The following is an 18,522-nucleotide window of genomic DNA, read 5'->3' as shown; positions in this document are numbered from 1 at the left end:
TAGAAAGAGTTGATTAGAAAGATTAAAGAATTGTAAAGTACATTGTGCACATCAATGATTCTTTCTTACTTTTTCTCTTTTCTCTTTATCCTTCCCTTCCCCCCATCAGAGGGAAGCTAGAGAAGGAGAGGAAGGAGAAGACCAGGCAGCTGGGTCTGATCAGGACGGAGGGATCAGACGGAGGGGAGGACATGGAGAGAGAGAGAAGGACCTTTCAGCTGCAAATGTGCGAGGTGAGGGATTAGTGCCAGTCAAAATACCAGACGCAGACACCTTTCACCTACCTGAAGGGGTATGGGTGGTCTGCTTTGTGGATTCCATGCCAGAGTCCATCCCTTTTGTGTCCCTCCAGTAATTCCTATGATGGAAAATATGTTTTAGAAAGCCAAACATGAGGTTAATTGGTTGCGTCTTGCAGAGCTGCAGTAGAGCTTGGTCATACTCATTAGAAAGTGCAGTTCAAAGGCAGATGAAAAATGTTTCATGACGCACACCTGAGAGCCAAATTGGGGGTAATTCTTGCGAAATGCTCTGGTAGTGCTGTTAACATAGAAGTGACTGTAGTCTCAGCAAAGTGTGCATATGTAGCTGGAGAAAACCCTGAGAAAAAAAAAGTCTAATCCTGACTGAGACCAGCTGTTGAGACAAAGAGGAGAGGCAGGGAAAAAGGAATTTCCACTTGTTGCAAACCGCTCCACCCCCCCGTCTCTTGGTCTTTCTTTCTTTCACGCTGCATACATAAAAAGAGTCTGAAACACACACACAAGCTCACACAAATAAACACTGGACAGAAACACTTCACTGAGCCGGTCTGTGCTTCAGCTACAAAGACACAGATGGATTCAGACTTGGGTTTTATGGAGCAAAAACAGTGTAGTCATTCCTTCCACACACAGGATTTATACAGGGTGGAAATCATTCACAATAAAGCCTGCACTATGTGTCTGTTATTTGTATTTTTTGAGCAAAGACTTTTTCCAGTTTCAGTCTACAAGGTTCACTGACTGGCTGGAGTGTTGAAAAAGGCGACGACCTTTGGAACAACATGAAGCAGTGTCCTAGAAAGCAAAGAGCCACTCATTACAAACAGGATAATAAAGATGTGTATTCTAGGATGAGCCTTAAATTATGGGTACTGAAAAATGGTGGCTTTATTTGATGTCTCTTTTTCATATTCCGGCTTAATGTTTTAGTGGATCCATCTGGCCTTTCCTTGGAGAGCTGCCATTTCTGGAGCTGTTTTTAACAGTCTGTGTTTATGCTTTCAGTATCTTTTGAAGATCCAGGAGCTCAAGGTGCGTCAGGGCCCTGATCTTCTCCAGAGCCTCATCAAATATTTCCAGGCCCAACTCAGGTCAGTCTCAGCTTTACTATTTTCTGTTTCCATTTTGTTCTAGATGTGAAATAAGAAGCAGAAATATATTTTTTTTTACTCTTTCCTGACCTAAAAAAACATATGGATTTGATTTCTACCTCGGGGTTTCAGTGAGAGATTTTGCTTAATAGTTGAGGTTCTTTGGTTTTCATTTTCCTTTTACAAGCTATTATTACTGTTGTAAACCATTTACCCATTTTAATCATACCGAGGGTTTCATGTGGGAATGGAGTTGCTTATACAGCTTTAGCATGTGATGTTTTGGTTGGTGTGAACTAGGATGTTTGAACTGAAGTACCATCACGACTCAGCATTTGTTCTCTTTCTGTTCTCAGTTTCTTTCAGGATGGGCTGAAAGCTGCTGAAAATCTCACTCCCTTTATAGAGAAGCTTGCTGCTTCTGTTCACACGGTAAAAACACAGCAGCTGCTGCTGATTTGTCTGTCTACCTGCATTATATCAGTCAGTGTTTATAGAGGGGAAATGTTAGTCATCTAACGTCTGCAAACAGTACTGTTATGATTTCAGATGAATATTTGTCATGATTAAGAGGTCCAAGGTTAAGGTCTGCGGTAACTGCTGTTGTGCTGACTGACTCAAACTGATGTTATCACAATTCACAAAACACATGCACATACATATTGATGTTATCATGTCCCCAATCCTCCCACACACTTGTTTTGTTCACATGTCAGCCTTTTCTCAGCCACAGAAGGTAAAACTGTGTCCAAGAAGGCAGTAAAGCTCTCACTGTAAATCACATTGTGCTTTATTACCTCCTATAGCACTTTTTCTCTGTTACTCTTCCACAACAGCCAAAACCTCAGTCTCTCCCCCCTCCTCTGAAACTTCCCCCCCAGCTGAACCCACTGGCAGAGGCTCTTATTGCAGTCTATTCCCAGAAATGCTTTCCCCCTATTTCCAAAAAAGATGAAACTGAAAGCATCCCTTATTTTCATTCCTTCCCTGCTGCACACCTATTTCTCCTACCACACCGACTGGTTTCCAGTCCCCTTTCTGGAGACAGTGCTGGAAACAGACTGTTAACTGTGATCCTAGGAACGTTAGAGGTTTTTCTGGTTCTGCATAGGCAGAACAGAAACCCGCTCAGACATGCCAGACCTCAGCCTCAAGAAGGAAATTCAGACAGAATCTGTGTTATGGTTCCCAGGAAAAATGCTGAAATATTTCCGTTAAACGGACTTCTGTTGCATGCAAAACTGGTCACTCTGCTGCTGCTTTAACACATGCACAACCTCCTAGGACGGCACACCCCAGTACTGAGCTCTGTTCTGCATTATTTAGGCCATAACACAAAGCTCTGATGTATTGTCATTCCACACCCAATACTTGGAACAAATACAAAAAAACATTGCATATGATCAAATGAACATGGGAGAACACAAAAAACATGTTGCTCTTCCAAGTAATTAAACTTTCTATTGATGTAATTGAATAAACTGACTTTTATGGTGCGTTTTAGGTGCGTCTGGACCAGGACGAGGAGGTAAAACAACTCACTCAGTTGAGGGATTCTCTCAGATTACTTCTGCAAGTGGAGGGGAAAGAGGTATGATTATTCATATTGCATCATTGTCATACTCATTACATGTAACGTACCTTGAGTTGGAACACTTTAGATCTTCAGGTATACTGTGTTACTATGTAAACAAAATGTGGACTCTAAGGGCGCTTTTACAAGCCTTTGGTTAATCCGAATCGGAGTGAAATTGATACTTTTGGTTTGTTTTCAATTTAGTCCGCTTCACAGTGCACAAATCAAAGCAGACCAAATAGAAAAAATATTCGCTGAGGGGCGTGTACGATGGAGCAAATTTATCTTTTTCATCTTGAAAGCTGCCGCTTCTATGTAGGGAATTGCGGACTTTGATTTATTACTGTCGAAGTGTTTTCACTTTGACTTGGCACTGATCTACTGTGTACACAAATCCGTTCTTGTCCAGTTTATCTCAAATGACTTTATAAACGTCACTATTTTTGCGGACTTTGTTTAACATAATCTGTGTGTTCTCTTCGGCCCAGATGTCACGCAAACATCGTACTTCTGCAGAAGTCCTGGTCCGTCCTCTCCCACTCATGTTAACCTGTCATTTACCTGTGTCCATCTCAACAAAAGCCCGCACAGGCAGCTTACATTTTGGTTTGCTTGGAAGCGGTCTCGGACCGGTTGTTTTGGTCCGCACTAGAGTACGATTACTGCGTTCACAATCGCCCAAACGAACTGCACCAGGGGTTGAACCGCAGTGTTCGATTTAAAACTGACTAAATGTTGGCTTGTGAAAGCGCCCTAAAAAGTCCAGCGGCAGACGGCTTTAATTGCTAGTTGATGTCATCAGATTACTCTTGCCAAATTTTCAGAGCTGCCTTGAAGCCTGTGATGTAAAGTCCTAAATCTCTGTTTGTATCCCAGGAGTACCTGAACAGGAAAAACTCTGGCAACGGGTATAGCATTCACCAACCACAGGGCAACAAGAAGTATGGGACAGAGAAATCTGGCTTCCTGCTCAAGAAGAGTGATGGGTGAGTAAATGCATTAGTTACAGTGTCCAAATGTCAAGCAGTTATAATACAAGTATTGTATTAGAATTAAACACCAGATATGAACATCATCATGCTGTAAGGCCAATAAATAATCATGTAATTGAATGTGTCGTAGCTCAAACTCAAACAAACAAGAGTAATTTGTGTTACTGCAAAAGTTATGGGTTTACTTTCATGTTCATATTTTAACAAATAACGTTTTTAAAGTTATAAATATTGCTGTCGACGGCAGTAGCGATCAGAGCTGGCTGAAGAGTAAGCAAGTAAGGCTTGGAGAGAGAAGGGGGATTCTAACTTTGTCTGCCCCACCTGGTCCTCATTATCGTGAGATGAAGATTCAAGCAGGGGCCCCTCTTGTGGAACTTATTGGCAGACCGGCTAACTGAACGGATCCAGCTTTTTTTGCGTCATGCACACACGTACACATACACACATATATATACACACAGAGCTAGATTACAGTGTGATAAGGAGAGGGGATGTGGTTCAGTAGGGTGAATAGGAGATGGGGGGAGGGGAGCAAACTTTCCTCAGGCCACTGACACAAAACAGAACACGTTCTCAGCCGTTTTAACTGATTAAATCATGATAATGAAAACGAGTGAAACGCTGTGAACAGGAGTGAGCTACACAGCGTGTAGATCACCATTACTCAATTCCAGGGTACATGTTAACACTTTTACTGCACTGCATAGAAATCATCCAGGTTGATGAATTTATGCCAATAGTTTGTGTATAAAGTCTGTGTATTTTTTTCTCAAATTTGATTTTTTTCCCGTTGGCATTTCATCCTGCAGGATCAGGAAGGTTTGGCAAAAGAGGAAGTGTGGAGTGAAATTTGGCTGCCTGACCATTTCCCACAGTACGGTGAGGACACATGGGCTAGACTGCCACCAAGCATTCAGATTCAGATCAAAGTGTCATTTGAAATCTGTCCAAATTTTCCGATACATGCTGAAATTAGCATCTGTGTCTGTCTTCAGATCAATCGACCGCCAGCCAAGTTGAACCTACTGACCTGTCAGGTGCGGCCGAACCAGAGGACAGGAGGACCTTTGACCTGGTCACTCGTAGGTTCATTTCTAAATTTTGACCCTTAACACTTTACCCTCCACATGTCTTTAGTAAAGACTTTAAAGAGTAATGTGCAGTGCAGCTGTGTGGAAGCTGGTCACATTAATAGAAACTGGGATCTGACACATTTTTCTTGGGATGAATGCCAGAGATTCCTTATGATTAATGTAAACTACTGTGATGTGACAAAGGGGCGATTGTGTGCTTGTTTTATGCCATTTCTGGTCATGAAACTTTTATTTCCACCATCCTGATAACTTTTAAACCCTCTTCACTCCATGTTCTGTTGATTCATTTATTTTCTCAAGATGCACTGACAATGTCTAACCACCACTTCTCCTTCTCCATAGATAATCGGACTTACCGTTTCCAGGCAGAAGACGATCAGGAATGTCTGATGTAAGTGTTGACATTACTATTGGCTGCTAACTTTAATCACCACCTTGCCAACCTTACTTGTATTTTGTCTTTGTGTAAGCAAGTTGTTACATGTCAGGCACCTATATTTGAGCTTAGGTCTGTATGAGAAATGAAGAGAAGTGTACTAAAGATGATGAAATAGAAAGATTGTGTGTAGTAAAACTGAGGAGAATATGTCTGATGATGTATGCAGTGAAAAACAAGCAGGGCTGACAATACCCAAAAAGGGAGAGAAACTAAATGGTGCAGGAAGAAAAGGTTGTCCTCTCAGAGCCCCCTGGCCCAGCTGGTTTTGGGTGGGACTACTCTTTCCAGCCACAGACAGCAAGCAAGGGAACTTTGTGTTTTGTGATGTGGGGATTGAGGGGGGGCATGTCGGGTTTTCTGTCCCTTACCCTTCCCTTGTGTGTGGGCCTCCGGGCAGATTCTTTGATGTGAATGTGCTGTGTGAGTTTAGGGACAGAGGGATATGGAAATGGTTTGGAGGGAAAAGTACCAGAGCTTTAGAAATGAAAGCCGTGAGGTTCAGCTTGAGTCAGGGTGGTAGAGAACTCATGAAATTGAAAGTGATGATGACTTATCATTAGACAACTGAGCAACAACACATGCGAAACACATGGTCGACTTCTTTTGATCTCCTACTTTTGATCTTGGTGCCACAAACTGTGGCTTTCCCTGTAAGCTGTTACAAAATGTGGAAATTGGAAACAAATAACATGTCTTTTATTAACTTATTATTTTCTGTATGTTCTTTAGTTGGGTGTCAGTACTACAGAACAGCAAGGAGGAGGCCCTGAACACAGCGTTGGTAGGAGACCAGCTCCACCTCCAGGACAGCGGGCTTCAGGAACTCTCCCGATCCATCATCGCCGAGCTTCGACACATGCCTGGCAACGAGGGCTGCGCTGACTGTGGAGCACCAGGTCAGCCAGTCGTTGTTGTTGATGATCATTGCAGAATTAAATGTGGAAATACATCAGATTAAAGGAACAGTGTGTAGCATTTCGGGGATCTATAAGCAGAAATGGAATATAATATTAAAATCCTACACACTGTACCTTTTAAGCAATTATATTTTTATATTATATTTTCTAGCCAGTGTGATAATATTCATCAACATTTATCAATTCAAGCTGTGTTTTTAGAGCGTTAATGGGTCTCTAAAAGACTTCTTTTGCTCTGTGCATCTCAGATCCAACATGGCTATCGACCAATCTGGGTATCGTGACCTGTATCGAGTGCTCTGGCATCCACAGAGAGCTGGGTGTCCACTTCTCCAGGATTCAGTCACTCACTCTGGACCTACTGAGCACCTCTGAGCTTCTGGTATTAAACACACGTTCACACAAAAACAGACACAGTCCAGATGGAGTTTGTATTGTCAAGATTTCCTAATTAGACATTATGATACCATCTGCCTTTCATTGGTGTTATGTCACATCTTAATGGCTGCCTTGTGTCATTTCAGTTGGCTGTCAGTATTGGCAACACCAGATTCAATGACATCATGGAGGCGGGCCTTCCAAATGACTCAGTCAAACCAATGCCACAAAGTGACATGTGAGTCCCTGATTTAAAAAATAACAATCTGATTGTTCAAAAGGAATAAACAAGAATTTGGTGACATATATTTATTGTATTTTTTTTTATTAAAATGTGTTAACAACCAGGAATGCCAGGAAGGAGTACATTGTGGCGAAGTACGCTGAGCGTCGGTATGTCCTGCGTAGAGAAGAAGCAGACCCTGGGCGGCTGTATGACGCCGTGAAGAGTCGTGACCTCACTTCTCTTCTACAGCTCTACGCTGAGGGAGCGGACCTCTCCAAGCCGATCACAGTGCCTGAAGGACAGGTGAGGATAATTTACAGCCACAAGTGAATTTCCACGCCAGCATTCTTCCTGAAGTGTGTCCTGTTCGGGTGGGAATGCATGTAATAAATCCATATCATCTTCCGACAAATTTAAACTCCCACAGATGTCATGTATTTAGGATGAATGGCTGCTGCATCCTGACAAGGCCGCCCACCCGGCTTGTTTACAGCCACACATACATTTCTGCAATATTTCAAAAACATGTTCCTGTCACTTTAGAACTGTGACTGAAATGGCTAAAAATAGAATCAAATCCTCCCAGTGTTAAAAGTTCCACAACATACAGTATGTAGGAGGTGTGTGGATGGATACAGTATGTGAAGCATGTGTTAATTGTCCTCTTGTGTTCATGGTTCATGTGGGTGGATAAATCGGAGACCCTCCCATCTCTTCTGGCCTCTAATTCAAACGTTCCCCTCTTTTTTCTCTCCTCGTTTTCCCCGCCTCTGCTGTCTCTCCTCAACGCCTCGTCTTCTTGTCTTTAATCATGTTCTACCCTCCCCGTCACACACTTCCTGCTCAGCATAAGCCGCCTGTGTAACACTGCTTACTCCACTGTGCATGTGCGTATGTGTGTGCTTGTTTGTGTTAGTTGGTCGTGGTTTATTATTTCAGCTTTTAGGTCAGAGCTCACGTCTCTTGAGAACAAGTGAGACAAGCTCATTGAATTACGCAGGCACTTCTATGTCATTCTTCTGCCCCTCCTTTCGCACTTCACATAATACTTAAAGCTGTAGGCATGTTTTCACTTTTTAACACACAAACAAAGGAGTTGTTTCACTGTCAACCTTCTTGACATTAGCTTCTCTGGTATTCTAGTTGCATATCTTTAGTCTTGATTGTCAGAAACAAAATGCAGCCACTTGAGGTATTCACCGAGAGTAACCTCTGCGAAAAAGTTCTGTACAGATTGGACAACCTCTTTTGATGTTCAACAATTTGGCCTCATTTGTGCTCTTTTCTTCCTGTTTCAGGGGATCAAAGAAACAGCTCTCCATCTTGCTGTGCGTGTGGAGGAAAGAAGCTCTCTGGGGCTGGTGGATTTCCTCTGCCAGAACAGGTCAGACACTGACAAGTAGTCATGTATGGGCACTTTCACAAGCCGTGGTCCGTTCGGCTCGTCCAAATCTGAGTGAAATTGATACTTTTGGCTTTGTTTTCTATTTAGTCTGGTTTGGTGTCACAGTGCACAAATTAAAGCGGACCAAACAAAAAATTTTTTGCTGAGGGGCATGTACAAAGAAGCAAATTTATCTTTTTTTGTCTCAAGAGCTGCCACTTCTATGCAGGGAATCGTAAACTTTGAAATATTGCTGTCAAAGTTTTTTTTCACTTTGTCGGTACTGATTTACTGTGCACAAAAAATCCCTTCTCCAGTTTAACTGGAATTTTTATGGACTTTATTTAGCATATTCTGTATGTTCTCTTTGGCACAGATGTCAAGCACACATCAAACTTCTGCAGAAGTCCAAGTCAGTCCTCTACCACACATGTTAACCTATTGTTTACCTGTGTCTATCTCAGCAAATCCCTCCAAACAAACCGCACCAGAGTTTGATTAAAATGGACTAAATGTTGGCTTGCGAAAGCACCCTATGATTCATATCTATTGTTCTGGCAACAGGGCTGGGCAATAGAACGATACGTATCATCAAAACTATATGAAAATGTATGAAACTGTTATGTTCATTTTGCACTCATGTTCTTAAAATGAGAAAATACTTTTCATTTGTCAGGTATTTAATTCACAAAGGAGTATACAAAAATCGGTTTTACCATGTGGTTATTTCATATAGACTATTTATTTACTGAATTACCAATGACATATCATGATAGAAGATGTTGGCCATATCGCCCAGCCCTACTTGGCAATATTTAACACCATCTGCCTATACTGTCTGTTCACTCTACAGCAACTGTCTGGAGAAGAGAACAGCAGAAGGAAACACAGCTCTTCACTACAGCGTCCTGCATCACAAGCCTGAGTCTCTCAAGTTACTGCTCAAAGCAAAGGCAGCCCTACAAACAGGTACCTTTTAACTCTGTTTACTCTACTTCTCTTTCAGCCAGTGCAATTAATAAATACTAAAAACATTTCTTGTTCAAATTTCTTATAGTGAACTCTGCAGGAGAGACGGCCCTTGATGTTGCACGGAGGCTGCAGCATGCGCTGTGTATCGAGCTGGTGAGAACCCACTTTCTTTTGTAAATTCAACTTTAAGCTTTAGTTCATAAATTCAAAGAACACACACAGTCAGGAGGTACATTTAACTTAGGAATCAAGTTGCAGCTTTAAAATGCCTACCAGAAAGCCAACTCCAGAAACAAAACAAGACAACTTCCACAGCTGGAAATATTACCTTGAAATAACTCCCCGTGCAACAAAGCTCTGCTCAGGACTCACTCCCAGGATGAGGAATCTTATCCTCATCAGGTCCCAGCGTGTCTCATTTATAAACTGGTTTTATTTTCTTACCGGCCATCTGCCCCGCTGAATCCGACCTGCCTTGTGTAATATCCTGTTTGATTATGCACAACCTTCTTTTACAAGCTTGTTGTGTAGAGATTGAAAAAGGTTACACAAATAAGCAGCTTTAAAATCCAACCCGTTTACTTATTGGCTGAATTAATTTACATTTGTCATTGAGATAATCTTTTTTTTTAATATGGAAGCTGCAATGAGGTGGCTCTGGACTCAGGAGTCTTTGCTCTTTCCTAATGGTTTCTCATTTTCCAATTTTTTTTAAACATCTGTTGAAGCCAAGGTCACACTGATATGACTGATCACTGCCAGTCAGGAGGGAGTTTTATATTTATATATTTTCCCAAAATTGGATGTGTGATATATTGTGTTGACATGTATTCCTGCCCTGTCTACTTGTCTGTACTTAAAACCCCAAAATTACAACCCACTACTCATTCATTTCTACTACTTCAGCAGTAGAAATTTAGCTGATTAGGTTTGTGTTAAAGTATTTCTGGATATGTGTGGATGACAGTATTGAGTGTTTGTGCTCCTGTGTTTGTTTGTTTTAGTTGGAGCTGGCCCAGAGTGGGAAGTTCAACTCTCAGATCCACGTGGAGTTCATGTGGGAGACACAATCTCAGGAGTTTTATGACAGCGAGGATGACCTGGATGAAAGGGTAAACATCACACACACAGCCAATCTCATTACTGACTTTGTCTCTCTGCCAAAAAAGCCTTTTACAGCCTTTTCGGAGAAGAACATTATAGGGGTATTCCACAGTAATCTCCTGTACTACTGAGAAAATGGCGATGAAATGAAATTAAACAAAGAAAGTTAAGGAGAAACTAGAAATTAACCTCATGCTCCTTTCCACTTTCTTCCAGGTGAGCCCATTACCCAAAAACCGCTCTCCTCCATCCTCAAATGGAGGTAGTGGATCTTCCTTTGCCCGCTGGAGTGTGGGTAATGCTGCCAATGGTAATGCTGGAAGCAGGCCTTGTCAGACATATGAGAACTTAGACTTCTTATACAGAAATCCTCCAGCCAATAGCGCCCCCTCTGGAGCATTAATGCCACCACCACTGCCAGCTAAATCCATCCAGAGAGGTGAGTTACTGCAGTGTACAGTATATGGCTTATCTACCTGCATTTATAATGCAGGTAGATAAGAAGGCCCTAACAATTCCTGATTTTATTGAAGTTGTTTTACTGAAGGTAAATAAGGTTGCATTCAATTGAGGGCTGTCAATTTATTAAAATAATTAATAGGGATTCATTTGCAATTAATCACACATTTGTTATCTGTTCAAAAGGTACTGCATTTAGCATAAAGAATATGCTCAAATCATAACATGGCAAACTGCAGCCCAACAGGCAACAACAGCTGTCAGTGTGCTGACTTGACTATGACTTGCCCCAAACTGCATGTGATTATCATAAAGTGGGCATGTCTGTAAAGGGGAGACTCGTGGGTACCCATAGAACCCATTTTCATTCACATATCTTGAGGTCATGGGTCAAGGGAGCCCCTTTTTCTTCGCCAAAATTTAGCATGTTTGGAGCGCTATTTAACCGCCTTTGTGACAAGCTAGTATGACATGTTTGGTACCAATGGATTCCTTAGGTTTTCATGATATCAGTATCTTCACTCTAACTTTAAAACTGAGCCTGCTAGAACCTCTTTCTTGAACCATGGAAGCATGGTGCCAGTTCAAATAACACATGTAAAGTTTTAATTTTAGGTCATTTGTTTTTGAGTGGATGAATACCTTAATTAAATGGATGTTTTTATAAACACATACAATGTACAGTGTTGCTCATGTTCTAATTTTCTTCCCCTCCACAGGTTGCTCAGACCCCCAGATTTCAGTCACAACACAGGAAGGCAACCCCCTTCCACGACGCTGCTCTAACCCGGCCTCCCAATCATCCAGTCCCCAGGCACAGGCGAGACATAGGACTGCTTCACCCAACTCAGAGGGCCAAGGGGCGAGACCACCTAGGTCTCCCCACGGACAGGGAGCTCAGCACAGAGGACAGAGGCAGACCTGGGACGGCCAACCTGGCGCTAGTTTTGGGTCTCAAGGCAGTATCACGCCAACATCCTCTCAGAGTCACATAGGACCTGTCAGGTAAGACAGCACTGCTATAATGTGTTAACGCATTTCTGAAAAGAGGGCGGTTACACTTTATAATAACCATCTTTTATAAATGGTAAATAAACTTAGTTAATAGTTATTTTACTTTTAACAAAGAAATTATGTTTACTGATTATTAGTAATTCTATAATTTGTTATTTTAACAGTTAATTGTTGCACACATTTTATATGCTATAAATATTTGTTAATGATTAAGATATTATTGGTAAACCTTACAGAAATTGTAAAACATCTATAAACATTATAGATATTTGTAACACTTCGTTAATGGTTAATAATCAGTTTGTAAACCGTCTATAAACATTTATAATGTTGCAACTAATGATTATAATACCTTGTTAAATGGTTAATAAATACTTTGTAAAGCATCTATAAACATTTAGGTTGATAGTTAATACTTTGACAATGGTTAATAATAATGAATTAATAATTGGTTTTGGTCTGTGTGTGTTTATAGATGATTTACAAAAAAACTTCTTATAAAGGTTTTCAAATAATTTGGTAATTAACAAATACTTAATATAGTAAATAAAATGTTTGCAACAATAAACTGATAATAAATATTTTACTAATTAATCAGAATGTAATAGTCTCTTATCACCTAAGATACAATATAGAATTTATAAACAAATTATTTCATATTACACAAACTACTGATAAAATAACATAATTATAGCATTACTAATAATTGGTAAACATCGTTTAATTAACTATCAAATTACCATTTATAAATTATGGTTATTATAAAGTGTTACCAAGAGGTCCACTGAAAGTATGCAGTTCAAGTTGATGCCATGTCTGAAATTGAAATCACCATTTCCTATCCATAGGACTATCTTTAATACTGCACAGATGAAAAGGATTATCCAGCTGTCTCCAGTTTTGACGTGTTAAAAAACAACTCCATATGACAGAGGCCTTGTTTGATTGGTGTTATTTCATGTGTCTTCTCCACCCTCCAGTTCAGAGAAGACCACATCGTATCGTCGGACAAGCGGTGGAGGAGGCAGCCAGGGGAAGTGTGGCGTGATGTCTCCAACCTGTGTGGGCAGCCAGGAAGAGTTGTATTGCAGCTTAGTGGGGACTAGTCCGCGCCTCAGCCCAGCTCCAGCTCCAGCTCCAGCTCCAGCTCCTGCTCCAGTAGCGCCACCCTCACCTGTTGTGACCTGTGTCCCACGACCCCGCAGGAATGCCATGGTATTAATCTTTCTTTTGCATTCAGCCTATAGTTCAATCTGCAATTCCACAGGATTTTTCTGTGGAGAGCAAAAAAAAAGCTGTTAGATTTCACAGTCAATATAAATTTGCTGGTGGAACACTAGAAAATATATCGCATGTCCTCTTCAGGTTTCTGGCAGCAGGCCACATCAGAAGCGTGTCAAGGCTTTAGTGGACTGCAGGGCCGTCAGCTCTGAGCAGCTGGCCTTTTTCAAAGATGAGATCATTGTGGTCACGGCCACTAATGACCCCCACTGGTGGGTAAGTGAACTACAACTTTTTGATTTTATCCTTTGGATATTTATCTGTGAAAGATTTAACAGAAAATGACTATTCATATGTACTCACTTCATAAATATTACATTACTCTTTTGTTCAATTATCTGGTCCATAATTGCAATACAAGTTTACAGTATATTTAGCATTTAATTTTGCACTACCTCACACATATATATATGTACAGTCAAAATTCTCACACTGTCATTGTTAATTATTGTATATTGTTCATTAGGGGTGTCACAGCTCTCCAAATCCACTATTCGATTGTATTGGAAAATATACTCCTTTTATTTTTTTTTTAACTTGAGTCCATGTTGGATTACAAGTTTGCAGCTGTCATTGTATATATAATATCAATCTAAATATTTGTGAATATCTTTTTCTGTAACTATGCATTCAGAACAGAGCTGTTTTTTCTACAAGCTCTTGTGCTTTGTTTTTGGCGATGACTTCAAATTCAGCTCACGTATGTGAATATTTAAACATACAAGTTCTCACATTAAGTCTACAAGCCCAATAATTTTGCAACATATTTACCTTCATATTTTTTTTCCTTCGGACGCACACAAGTAGGCGGGGGTGGAGAGAAAAAAAATACTGTGAGAAAGGCAAATTCTGCTTTTGACTTTGACGGTCAAGATCTGATTTTGATCGATTTAGAATTGAAATCGTGACACCCCTATTGTTGAAGTATTGTATAGTTAGTTTTGCTTTAAGCCTCTGTAACAGTGAAAGTTCCGGTTAGGATTAATAAAGTACTCTATCTTTATCCTAACAGGTTGGTCACATAGATGGGGACCCATCCAGGGTTGGGACTTTTCCTGTCAACTATGTACACAAACTAACAGACTGAAGGACCGTGGATATATAAAATTACTGTATGGTGACATAACGGAGGAGCTGAACCAGCATGGGATGCTTACTGGAAACTTACCGTCATCACACAGTGGATTTTATCTACAGGAGAGGACAGTGTTATTCACCTGGATCTAACTCAAACTGAGAATATTTCCACATGAGGATATAAATGGCACTGTTTTAGGGATTTATACCTTTTTAACATTCACTCATTCTGGAAACCAACAAGGGAACTGTCTGACTTTTAGAGCCCCATAAAACCTCTCATCCCAAGGACAATATTGTTCCCCCTGTTGGTCTAGCCTTGTGTTTTTAAATGCAGTTGTCTAAAACCATGAACCACTAGTAATAGGTACAGATGCATTTGTGGTTGCGGGTAGAAACTGCTCTAATGTCCATTTAACTATTATATTGCAGATGTTTAAGTTGTCTATACTGATCTAGGATTTGTAACTAGAGGCAAAACTTACCTGCCGGGGAAAACCCTTTTAAGGCACTTTAAACTCATTGAGAAGTAATCTTCTGAAGAGTTGGCAGAGCTGTAAATGTAAATAGAAAGCTGTAAATACCCAGCCAGCTGCTTTATATTGGGATGTAGATGCTTTTTGTTTTGAACGGAAACTGCTCAATCTTTTTAAATCACAGTATACCGAGACTTGGATTTGAGGTACAAACCTGCCCGGTGTCTGTTGCAGCCTGCCCTGGGACTCTAAAAGTGGCTTTGTGCCTGCCAGTCTGTCTCCAACCAAACGGCAGGCGTCTGGGCAGAGATCTGAAACTTTAGCTCAGCCATCTTGACTCTGGGCACCGCTCGCTGACTGCGATGCGAGTGGAGGATTCGGTTTCTTCTGGCTCCAGGCATCTGTCTCTGGAGAACCTGGAATAACGACAGTGTGTTATAAGAAAAGAAAAGACTCTCTGTTCTACCAGGAAATGGCACTTAAAGAGAGCTCGTTAGTAACAGCACCCCACTGCAGTAATTTGTTCAGTGAACACACACACACACACTTTCTGTGGACACGTGTGCATCACACAAGATATACACAAGCACACTTGCACTTACTGTACTGTACACACATAGTAGCTGGTAGAGGTAGACTGCTCCACTTTCTTTTTATACTAATACACAAATGTAACATTTCACAGCTATTACACACAATTTTTTGTTCATACTTGTCTAAAAATGTTCACTGATGTACAGTATATATCACCTGTTTTCTCATCTGTTAAGCATTATAAAGGATTGTATCATTACAGAAAGTGTTATTCCATGTTGGTAATTTGATGTCCTCTGATTTAATGTCCTCTGTTCTGTTTCATTAGTTGTCTAAACGGCTGTCAGAGAGAGAGAACAGAAGGGAATAGACACGGTTGCGTAATAAGTGCTCAGAGAGGATCCTGTCTCAGCAAACTGAAAACTGACAGTGATGACTAAAGGTGGGCAGGAAGCAGGTGTTCACTTCTATTTAATCATTCCTGAGTTTAAACAAACAAGTCTGTTTGCTTGCCACTGTTTCTGTCACTATTGTTTTGTTACAGCGTTGAGGATTAAGCAAACAAATCACGAGACAGACTTGTTATCAGATAATTGTGAAGCAGATAGAGTACAACTGTAGGTAGGAACTCTCATATGTAAACAGTAAATTAACACATACTAGTCAGTATATTTGTAAATACACATAAAACATGTTAAATAAAGTGCCATATATTCTTTTATAGTGTGAATTAGGTGATATTTTTCTGTATCTGGTATGAGTGGACTAATATTGCTCAACACAAGCATGCATTGCTTAACTTATTCAGCAAGTGAGGTCACACATAAAACCTACTTCCTAGTAATGTGTATAAATGTGCTTAAAACTCATTGTGACGGAGGTTTAGTGGCCATGATAATGTTGTGCTCACTTAGGGGCTGATCACAGACTCGTCTCTGCAGGCGGACCGCTTCAAAAACGCCAGATGCAAAACAGCTGATGCGCCTGTACAGCGGGGCTGCGTGCTTAACTGGGCGATCAAATGTTGTTAAAGGAAAAATGTGCTCTCTCTCTTACCTTTCTCTCTCTCACCTTTCATTTACCTCTTTCTCTCTCAATTCAAATGGCTTTATTGGCATGACGTAACACTGTACATATTGCCACAGCATATTCAAATGATGAAGAATTTACATTAATTACATTTCATTAACATCAATAAAATAAAATAAAAATCATATTGCCCCACAAGTAAAAATTTGTTGGAACAACGATGTCAACTGGAAACAAAGCAAACCAACAAACAATCAAACAACAACAAGGTGCTGACATGTGGCTCAAAGCAGCTGGAACTGCCGTATGAGAGCAGTGCAGAGCAGCCGTGAGCGAGCCAGTGGGGCATGCTCACATGGACGAAAGGGCACACGCGGCCGGCCCGGCTATATCAACAAAGCAAGGAGAAGCTTGGATTACCATACACAGAGAGAGTGACTTCATTCTCTGCTCAGGTAGACATTACTCCTCTATATCTTTACATAGCAAATAGTTGTTTGCTGCTATATTAATGTTCTGGATATCATATAGAGCTCCTTTAATTTTGAAACAAAACTTTTTATTTTAATGCTATTGTCCATTGAAATATCTTCCGAAGATAGTCCTTCCTTAAGAAACGCTATTACCTCTAAGTTCGGGCTTACAGTAAAAGAGTAATTGTCATCTGTATGAAGTTCAATAACATAAAAGTGTGAACAAAGCCCGTCTAAGCCAGCATTACTCTCAGTGAAACAACCCTAGGATAATAATATTGAATAAAACTGAACAAATGGAACCTGTATAAATACATTTTGACAGTTGTATTTTCACTTCTTCCTACTATTTCTGGCATCCCCACAGCGTTCCCCCCTTCTACCCTTTATGCATCCCTAAAGCGAAATCTCTCCCTCCATCTTTCTTGGCAGTTTTCCCTGCAGGTCTCTGTCCTTCCAGTCTAATTTTGTCTCCATCCGGATGTTACTTCTGATCCTCCGTACCAGAGCCAGGATGATGAAATTCCAACCCGTCACTTACATAACCGGTCACCTCGCTAACAGCCAGGATAATAGTGCCACGGCCTATTTTGCTCAGCTAACTGAGTAGCCCGTACACACTCTCAATTCTCCATTACCATGAGGACTGCGTGAGTGTAAATGCATACAACAAGCACCTTCAGCAAAAAGTTACTAAACATACTGTATACTATACAGTGTATATATGTTAAATTCACTAATGCCCTCACACAAATACAATTTAATGTAATGTTCACACTGTGGAATATAATAATAATCCATGAAATGCAGAGCAAAGTCTGCACAAATCTCTGGGTTTTAATGGCCCCTGGGTAGAAGTGTGGCTAGGATACATTATTTGCATTTTTTCTATAAGCAGGGTATATGTTGGAATCCTGAAGTTAAATTAACTTTTAATACATAAATATAACTTTTAAGACCCGTTCCATACATTTTAAGACCTCATTGCCACTATGACTTTTTTTTCATGAAATTTGTCGACATACTATACTGTGACTTTTTTAATGAAATATTTCGACATGCTATTCTATGACTTTTTCTTATGAAATTTTTCAACTTATGAATTTTTTTCATGAAATTTGTCGACATACTCTACTATGACTTTTTTGACATTCATTTTTTTCATGAAATTTGTTGACATACTAATCTATGAGCTTTTTTCATGAAATGTTTCGACATGACTTTTTTTCATAAAACTTTTCAACATGACTTTTTTCATGAATTTTTTCGGCATACTATACTGTGACTTTTTAATGAAATATTTCGACATGCTATTCTATGATTTTTTTCTCATGAAATTTTTCAACTTATGAATTTCTTTGAAGAAATTTGTCGACATACTAATCTATGACCTTTTTTCATGAATTCTTTTGGCATATTATATTATGATTTTTTTCATAAAACTTTTCAACATGACTTTCTTTATTGAAATTTTTTGACATACGATACCATGACTTTTTTTGTTGCAAAAAAGCATAGCATACTATATAAAAAAAAAGTCAGTGTAGTATGCCATAAAAAAAGTCATAAAAAAGCAATAGTATAGCAATAAAAAATGTCATAATATACCATAAAAATGTCGAAAAAGTCAAGTCATAGTGCAGGTACATGCGTTGAATCAGTAGTATGGACGCTATAAATAGCCCCAGCTGTGCATAGTGACAGCTGTTCTCGTGTATTTTGCACTTCATCTTTGCTGCT

At 40.0% G+C, this 18,522-nt stretch overlaps 1 protein-coding gene across 1 annotated transcript in view; it reads left to right on the top strand.

The window, feature by feature from the left end:
• The window catches only part of asap3 (ArfGAP with SH3 domain, ankyrin repeat and PH domain 3), a 28,069-nt gene extending 12,070 nt beyond the window's left edge, over positions 1 to 15,999 (top strand). The window contains 22 exon segments of the mRNA XM_074660507.1: positions 110 to 233; positions 1,269 to 1,354; positions 1,711 to 1,786; positions 2,859 to 2,945; positions 3,807 to 3,916; positions 4,735 to 4,804; positions 4,921 to 4,969; positions 4,972 to 5,007; positions 5,362 to 5,410; positions 6,188 to 6,354; positions 6,624 to 6,757; positions 6,900 to 6,991; positions 7,102 to 7,282; positions 8,278 to 8,363; positions 9,217 to 9,332; positions 9,421 to 9,488; positions 10,340 to 10,447; positions 10,656 to 10,878; positions 11,618 to 11,903; positions 12,893 to 13,127; positions 13,278 to 13,409; positions 14,206 to 15,999. Coding sequence (XP_074516608.1) covers positions 110 to 233; positions 1,269 to 1,354; positions 1,711 to 1,786; positions 2,859 to 2,945; positions 3,807 to 3,916; positions 4,735 to 4,804; positions 4,921 to 4,969; positions 4,972 to 5,007; positions 5,362 to 5,410; positions 6,188 to 6,354; positions 6,624 to 6,757; positions 6,900 to 6,991; positions 7,102 to 7,282; positions 8,278 to 8,363; positions 9,217 to 9,332; positions 9,421 to 9,488; positions 10,340 to 10,447; positions 10,656 to 10,878; positions 11,618 to 11,903; positions 12,893 to 13,127; positions 13,278 to 13,409; positions 14,206 to 14,280 — 2,590 coding nt within the window. The 3' untranslated portion in view covers positions 14,281 to 15,999.
• The last annotated feature ends 2,523 nt before the right edge of the window (positions 16,000 to 18,522 follow it).

Source organism: Sebastes fasciatus, chromosome 15 (assembly GCF_043250625.1).
Source record: "Sebastes fasciatus isolate fSebFas1 chromosome 15, fSebFas1.pri, whole genome shotgun sequence".
In the NCBI taxonomy this organism is placed as follows: Eukaryota; Metazoa; Chordata; class Actinopteri; order Perciformes; family Sebastidae; genus Sebastes; species Sebastes fasciatus.
Note: the sequence above shows the minus strand (reverse complement) of the source record. Positions and strands in the feature narration are given on the sequence as shown.